General features: G+C 44.0%; 1 protein-coding gene across 1 annotated transcript; it reads right to left on the reverse strand.

Moving 5' to 3' along the window:
* Window positions 1-6,589: 6,589 nt before the first annotated feature.
* Window positions 6,590-7,555, reverse strand: LOC143099409 (odorant receptor 131-2-like). Its single transcript, XM_076262405.1, has one exon. It carries the CDS (start codon window positions 7,553-7,555, stop codon window positions 6,590-6,592), a length of 966 nt encoding a protein of 321 aa, XP_076118520.1.
* Between the last annotated feature and the right edge of the window lie 1,265 nt (window positions 7,556-8,820).

Genomic DNA, 8,820 nt, shown 5'->3' on the forward strand with positions numbered 1-8,820 from the left:
TCAGACAAGTATTTCCCTGCTTGATAGCAGTCACATTTGTCTGCATATTCCATGCTTCGTCTCAACAGGGCGTCAGCATTTGAGTGTTTGTGGCCTGCACGATGTTCTATTTGGAAGTCATACTGGCTCAACTCCTCTAACCACCGTGCCAGCTGGCCTTCGGGATATTTGAACCTGAAGAGCCAGGTGAGACTGCCATGATCCGTTCGCAGCAAAAACTTTCTTCCCAGCAGGTAGTGGCGGAACTGGCGGGTGAAACGCACAACAGCAAGTAACTCATGCCTTGTGACGCAATACCTCTGTTGAGCTGGTGTAAGGTGACTGCTGGCATATGTCAGTACTCGCTCCTCTCCCCACTGGAGTTGTGACAGGACTGCCCCAACACTATGATTTGATGCATCAGTGTCGAGAATGTATTTGCCTTCTGCAATCGGGTATCCCAACACTGGGGTAGTTGTTAGTCTTTCTTTTAGCTGTATAAAGGCCTCCTGATGTTCTTCTGTCCATTGAAACATGGCTCCCTTCTTTAGAAGATTGTGGAGAGGACTTGCAAGCTCTGCAAAAGCTGGTACAAATTTGCGGTAATAGTTACATAGTCCAAGAAAGGCTTGAAGCTCCTTAACGTTGCTGGGAGATCCCCAGAGCTGTACATCCCTGATCAGAGCTGGGTTTGGCCGAATACCTTCTCTACTCACAATGTGGCCTAGGAAGAGAACCTCCTCTTGGAGCAGGTGACATTTTGATGGCTTTAACTTCAGTCCATAGCTGTGGAGGCAATCGAAGACTTGTGAAAGACGATCCAGGCTCTCATCCCCATCTCTACCTAGGACAATGATGTCGTCCAGATAAATGAGCAACGTCTCCCATTGGAGTCCCCTGAGGACAAGCTCCATAGCCCTTTGAAAAGTGCTGGGGGCGTTGCACAAGCCAAAAGGCATACGGGTGTACTCGTAGAGGCCCCATCTGGTGATGAACGCCGTCTTCTCACGGTCTTTGTCATCCACTGCTATCTGCCAATATCCAGATTGCAAGTCGAGTGTCGAGAACATAGTAGCTCCCCCGAGAACATCAAGGCATTCCTCTATTTTGGGTAAAGGATACGCATCTTTGACTGTCACACTATTTAGGCTGCGGTAATCTACACACCATCGTACTCCTCCATCCTTCTTGCGTACCAAAACCACTGGAGAGGCCCACTCCGATGATGATGGTGTGATGACACCTGTTCTCAGCATGTCTTGAAGATGGGCTTCTTCCTCACCTTGGAAGCCAAGAGGTGTTCTTCTCACTGGCTGACGCACAGGTCTAGCTGACCCAGTGTCAATCTTGTGTGTTACAGCAGAGAGGTAACCCAGATCAGAGTCAGTTCTGGCAAAAATGGATTGGTAAGTTATTAGTAGCTGAAGAAAACGCTGCTGCTGTTCCTCAAGTGAGTGTTTCGCTTGTGGTAGCAACCAGGTCATGGAGATGCTGAGGTAGGTCAGAAATAGTTGCTACTCTTCCAACCACCAATGGTCGCACACTCACTGACTCGCTCTCTAATTTGGTTGCTGCACCTTGTTGGCATGGACTTGTTGGTTCGTCAGGATAAGCTTCAACTAAAAGCCCAAGGCATGCTCCTTTTGACAATGCTGCTTTACTGGTGGAAAAGTTGCATAGTCTGACTGGCACCTGCTTCTCCATGGTGGTAGCAACACTTCCGGAAGCTACAGCTTCAGTGATGTTCAAAGGCTCGAGCACGGCTGGGACACCTGGTCTTGGATTTTCTACCTCCCCCCACACCACATTCCGATGTGGGTGGTATAGTGGTAGTCTCTCTCAGGATCACATTGGCAACACAATAGTCAGATCCATCCCCTCTCACTATTTTGGACGGTACAAGTTCATTTCCAATGAAAACTTTGCCACGGGTGTGGATGACGACGTCATGGGCCTTCATCAAATCCAATCCTAGGAGAACAGAGTCATGGATGGGGGCTATATGCACATCCCAGTCAATGGTCTTAGATGCTATTTTGAAGGTGACGGTCAGCCCACGCTTTGCCTTCATGCCATCTCCAACACCTGCATTCAGGAGGTAAGTCTTGTGCAGGTTTGTCGCCTCACATCCTGAGAAACTCTGATACAGCTCCTCAGAGATCACAGTTGTTTGGGCTCCAGTGTCTACCACAGCTTGAGTTGGAACACCATTTGCAGTTACAGGAATCTGTAGACTCTCGCCTTTGTTTTTGGTGCAGCTAATTTGTAAGTCCTGTGGCTGGTGACTTGAATTTATGGTGCCTTCAGGTGGTTTCTGACGGCCTGTGTTCTTTTCACCATGGTTTCGGGTTCCTGTCGGACTTGATGACCTCATGCAGTCTCTCCTGATATGCCCTTGTTCACCACAAGTGAAACATGTACCAGGTGTGCCACGGTTTGGGCTTGAGGACAGGGAGCGTGTTCGACCAGGCTGCACTTGTTGGGGACTTTGCCTCCTCTCTTGGGGCCGTGCTGATGCTCTTGTTGGCTGGTTTTCTGCATGATTAGGCTTGAGATGATCCATCTGCAATTGCAAGTTCCCCACTGTACTAACAAGGGCCTTGATTTGGTCAGTCAGTACAGAAAACTGATCAGCAGTGACATATTGAGGAGCCTGCACTCTACGAGAAGTAGCAGTAAAGTCATCGCCGATGTCTCCCTCATCAGCCCAAGATATGCGTCTCGCTCTGCTCTTTATTTCGGTTTCACGCCCCACAGTGGCTTTAAAATCATGCTCGTGGGCCTCTACACACTTCTGAGCCTCTGCAAGAGAACATGGGTCACGGTTCATAACTTCATAGGCCACCTTTTGATTTCTCAAACCCTTCAAGAAGGCATCAGTTGCCAGCTGGTCTTGTAGCCGAAGATCGACTCCTGGATATGCAAAAGTGACGAGACGTCGTACCTCTTCTGCAAATTCAGCTGTCGTCTCCTTGCCTTGGCGAAGTTCTCCTAGCTTTCTTCGTACGGTAGTAGGAGGGTCTTTTTGCCCAAAGCACTGAGTGAGCTGCTCTACTAAAAGGACATAGTCCTCTCTTGTGCGCTCTGGTAGTGAACAGACGTATCGAATAGCTGCTCCTCTTAAACATTCAAGCAGCCTGTCTACTCTCTCAGGAGCACTCCATCCATATTTCCTGGCCAGGCGCTCAAACGGTAACAAAAAGGCATCCCAGTCTTCTTTACCATCGTATGTGGTAAGCTTAGGCCTACATACTTCCTGCACAGACGGCTGACTATTATTAAGCCTCTGCCCATCTTGGTTGGGGAATAGACGTTGTGTTTCACGTTCCGGATCTCTGCTATCTCTCCGTCTAATGTCAAGTTCAGGATTAATGCTCCGCCTAGTCGGACCTGAGTTGCGAGCACGCTGGCTGATAACATCCAGCTCAGCTGCAAAGGGCCCACTGACATGTTCTCTTGGCCTTACAGACATGTCCAACATAGCTGGAGGCATAACATTAGGCTCAAATGTATGCCTGTCCCCTGTTGAGCGTAGTCCCATCTCTTCCCCACCACCAGTAGGAGCAGGTAGATGTGGTGTGAGGGTTTGTACTGCCGCCTTTTCACTTATGTGTGTAAGAACGGGGGCAAGCATCATTTGCAGTTGTTTTGCCTGTTGATTTTGGCTATCTAGTACAGCCTGCAGCCATTTTGGAGCCTGTTCCGACTCGTTTAAGGCTGCTGTAGCTCCTTGTAATTCGTCGGTCATTTTTTGTTATTTTATGTTGTTCTTTCTTCAAGAAGGTGATTAAGGCGAGACACGGCAGGTGAAAACATCGTTTTTTCATGCACTGGTCAATTTCGAGATTTTGAGCTAGTCTGTTACCTTAGCATGTATTCTATCACACTACTACAACAAAAAAGTCCGATTTACACATTTAGGTGTTTATTTCATTATATTGTGTCTACTCGCGCCTGTATATTTATCCTAAATTCAGCAAAAGTTAGCATTCTAACCTTGCATGCACTCCCGCGACTGTGACCCAAAACATATCGTGTGTAGTACCGTTGGAAAGCTCTGTTTTTCCTGTATCACGCTATGTGATCCATATATGGACACTTCCTTTGTATCAGCAACCAATCGCGAAAGTTCAAAGACGAGTCTAGGCTGAGAACGGAATCTCATTGGCTGTCTTTCAAGGCTGTTTTCTCAAAACGAGTTTCCGCTCCCACTCTGAGCAAGGAAACTCCACTTCAGAAGCACTTACATACACCAAACTTTCTAGACTTATGCCTAACTATATTTCGAAGATATTTACAGAGGGGTTTGTTGATATATTATTCCTAGCCTGACTTACATGACATTTTATGCCTAAAAACATGGCAAAAATCGATTTTTTAGGGCTATTGACATTATATTCTGATTTACAGGATAACTAAAGTAGATATTCATTAATCCCTCTGTAATTTTTTCAACATCTATTATCTGAACACAATGAAAACATAATTTTGAACCTGGCTGTATCCAATGCTCAGGTTTCTTGTTTTAAAATGTATGCAAATTAGCGCATATTTAATGAGATAATGCCTAATTTGCATATGTAAACATTATATTACAGAAAACTTGTAATACATTTTTTTCTCATATTAATGTAAGTAATCAACTGGGTAAGTTTCATAGTGATATCTGCTTGTTAAAAATTTTACCCTATTCACCTGTAGTGTCTCGCCTTAACAGCCCAAGATTATTATTATTATTTTTTTATTTTTTTTGTTTACTGCCAATATCAGCTGACAACAAATCCCTTAAAATGCTCCTCTAGGACTTGCACAGCAAATTTTGTGAATTTAAAAAGCTGTTTCTTTTTATAATGTCTCTTTGACTTGTATAGTAAAACTCATGAAACGTTGCCAGCAAGAAGGTCTTCCTTTAGCTTTTCTTGGGCTTTTATTTTGACAGGTGAATGATTGCCACTGCTAGTTCACTAGCTAGCCGATTAGCATTAATCAACGAACATAAACACTCCTCCGTTTTGCAATGTTGCTGAACTGCTAGGGTCGTTCGGCTGATTAGCTTGCACTTATCTCTTGGGTCCTTACTTCATCCGTTGGATTTACTCACGGTTTGGAAAGTTGGATCCCGCTTCTGACACCAGTTGTCGTGTTGTGACTTCTTGAATGGGCAATGCACCGCTCGTCTGACGTGGGTTAAATGACTTCACACGACAAAGAATCCTCCTTTTGTGGAATTTACTGAACTTCGGTAGGTGAGTACAATACATACACATCAGTGGCCGTGGCTAAACTAGGCATGGTCTCTAGCTCGGGCACAGAACAGTTATGTTATTACTGTCCATGCGGTGAGCTGTGAGCCTAACAACCTAGAAAACTGAAACTGACATGGTATCTCCACTACGCTCACTATACGTGATTATGTCACGCTCATGGCCAATCAACGTAAGCATCACAACATAAACATGAAAGGATAAAGGACAATATATGTGAATGGCCTTACATTATAAACGAAAAGTATTTGTTTTTCGGAGCTCTAGAGTGCTTTCTGAATAAAAACCCATAGCATTAACCTTTTCTGCAGTCACATTATGGTCACATTACACATTTTAACAGACAATGTTTTATAAACCAGAATAAATTAGTGTATAAAATACTGCTTTGACATTATAGAATTAAGATTAGATTCCCGAATCCAAAATTCCTTCCTCTGCCATTAGAATTTTATGTCATAAGAGTGAAAAGTGGAGTAGGATGTAGGTGCAGTCTTGAACATGTTTCTGATGTTTGGTACCATATTCACAAACTCACACATGATGTTAACATGTCTGTATTCAATCACATATTTTTCATTAGTGTGCCGTTACAGAGTGTTTGACCTTTTGGGAGTTATACCGCCAGATGTACAACTTAACACAATATTTCACCCAATAGAAATATGCTGCAATATGATAAACATTTCATTTAAACATGTTCACACCAACTTTATCAAGTACTGTTAACATTTTTAAAGTGATGATAGAAGAATGAGGTCTGTCTCAGTTATACTCTATCCTTACTTCTAGTGCAGTGGTTCCCAACCTGTTTTGCTCCGCAACCCAAAATTTAACATAACAAACTCAGTCGCTACCCAATAGCAAATAAACAGCGGTCATTCATCAAGTTTGGCTGTGTAAGTAAATCCATGTTTATGAAAACCCGGGTCGTACGTCCATTTGTATTTTTTGGGGGGCTCTTCCGAAAAACAAATTCCTGAGCTGATACTTGGTGTACAGGGAGATTTAACAGTATTCCTAAGAAATGTATCCATCGTAGCTTATTACACGAGCAGTAGATCTGTGCGAGAGATCAGTGTAGCATGCACAGCTCACTCATTGTCATAGTGACGTTGGATATGTTGATACATTTGAAATTAAAATTTCTGATAGGCTTTGATTCAATTCAATTTATTGATTGGTTGAATGACTGTTGCTAATCATGTGCAGAACCAGGGTCAGACATATCTTAATGTTAGAGCTGGGGGCTATAGGATTTTTTGTTTGTTTTTTGTTTTGTTTTGTTTAATCGGAACTCCTTCCACGACCCTTTCAGAACGTCCACACAGTTGAGAAACACTGTTCTAGTGTGCAGTTACAGAGGGATTAACCTTTTGGGTTCCACACCTGGCATAGTAGAGGAATAAGGGCCGAACAACATCGTCTCTCAGGCCGTAGATCAGGGGGCTCAGGCACCGAGGCAGAATGAGAACAAAGAGAAAGTTCAGGTAGCGCAGGTCCATGAACAGACGACTGCTGCTGGTCATGGCAAGGGCTCTTTCTATGGTTCCATAAATAAATGTGTTAACACAGAGCACTAACTGAACAAGATGGAGCAGTATGGTCTTATGAGCCTTCTTAGCAGATTCTTTTTCAGCTGAAGCAGATCGAGCTGCAACCACAACATTAATGTAGGTGAAAAATAAAATGGCTGTAACAGTCACAAAGAAAAAATAATTGAAGCCCTGAAACACATCATTTTGCCATGATGACAAAAAAAACCTCTCTCGAGTACAGAACATGGGATCTTTAAAAGACAATGGATCGATTATCAGTGCATAAATAATATCTATCGCAAAATTTATCAAACTGAAGAGCCAGATAAACACAATAGAAATGCCTGCCGCTCTCTGGGTCACCATCTCACTGTGTCTTAGTGGAAAACAAATAGCCACATAGCGCTCAAGCGACATCACAGCCAGATTCAATGCAGCATTGCGGAAAGTTGTCACCGCCAGAAGTATGATAAGCGCACATACAGCCTTCGGAATCAGCTGTACATTCATAGACAAAACATAGAGCAACAGAGAGACCAGCAACTGAGCTGTGTCGTTACAGAGCATGTGGGCAAAGAGGATATAGCGAGGCAGCTCTCTAAACACAGGCTTACTCATGAGAGTGTGAAACATGATGCTGTTGATGCAGGTGAAAAGCAGGGACATGAGAATGGCCACAACAAGTTTAGACAGCGGCCCCTCATTCAGTTCCACCTTAAACATCTGCTGATGCACCAGGGCAGAGCCTTCACTGGACTGGTTAGTCATGGCCATCATGTGCTATACAAACAGAATCTATACCACGTAGATAAAATTGTTCTCAAATAGACATGATTAACATTTTATAACATCTTAGTGACATACAAGTGGTGTGGTTGGGAGAGATACAGAGAAAGATCTTTTGTAAATCATATAAGTATAAGTATATATACTTTTTTGATCCCGTGAGGGAAATTGGGTCTCTGCATTTAACCCAATCGGTGAATTAGTAGAAACACAAACAGCACACAGTGAACACACAGTGAGGTGAAGCACACACTAATCCCGGCGCAGTGAGCTGCCTGCTACAACGGCGGCGCTCTGGGAGCAGTGAGGGGTTAGGTGCTTTGCTCAAGGGCACTTCAGCCGCGGCCCACTGGTCGGGGCTCGAACCGGCAACCCTCCGGTTACAAGTCCAGAGTGCTAACCAGTGGGCCACGGCTGCCCAAATATATTCTCAGTTTTTCAAGTTCTCTTTCCTGCTCGTATACCTTACAGTGTAATCCCTATACCGAGAGGAGAAACAGAGACATTGCATTATGGATACATTTTGATACAACAGTAGAACAAATTAGAAAAATGTAGAATGCAGTACAAAGTAGAAAACAGCATTAAGAATAACACATATGGATTAAGCTGAAATATTAAAAGCCACCACATGAAACACTCTGATACTGTGGAGAAAAAATCAGACAAGAAATCTAAAGGGCTTACAGTAACAACGGTGAAATTCACTGCTGTTGCCACAAGCCTGAGAAAGAGGAGAAGTCCACACATCATACAAACCACCTGGTGACGGCGACTGTGTCCACTCACTTTTATAGACCAGGACGTCACATCACTTTGGCAAACACACCCCTTTTCAGATTGAACGGGTGGCTGTGATTCAATAGAAACCAAGATGTTGGGCCTACATGGGCAGAGAAAAAACCTTAATAAGTTAAAAACTTAAATCTTTAAAACAACACAGTAGTTTTTAAATAACGGATTCACATTGTGGAATAAGTATAAGTATAAGTATATATACTCTTTTGGTCTCTGCATTTATCCCAATCCGTGAATTAGTGAAACACACACAGCACACAGTGTACACAAAGTGAGGTGAAGCACACACTAATCCCGGCGCAGTGAGCTGCCTGCATCAACAGCGGCACTCGGGGAGCAGTGAGGGGTCAGGTGCCTTGCTCAAGGGCACTTCAGCCGTGCCTACTGGTCGGGGTTCGAACCGGCAACCCTCCGGTTACAGGTCCGAAGTGCTAAGCAGTAGGCCACGGCTGCAA

The sequence above is a fragment of the Alosa pseudoharengus genome, unplaced genomic scaffold (assembly GCF_046254945.1).
Source record: "Alosa pseudoharengus isolate Yale_2024_CS ecotype anadromous, Long Island Sound unplaced genomic scaffold, YU_APseudo_1.1 YU_APseudo_1.1_scf_28, whole genome shotgun sequence".
In the NCBI taxonomy this organism is placed as follows: domain Eukaryota; kingdom Metazoa; phylum Chordata; class Actinopteri; order Clupeiformes; family Clupeidae; genus Alosa; species Alosa pseudoharengus.

Excerpts from the sequence above, each read along its gene's own strand:
- LOC143099409 (XM_076262405.1), bottom strand. The coding sequence starts at position 7,555 with ATGGCCATGACTAACCAGTCCAGTGAAGGCTCTGCCCTGGTGCATCAG.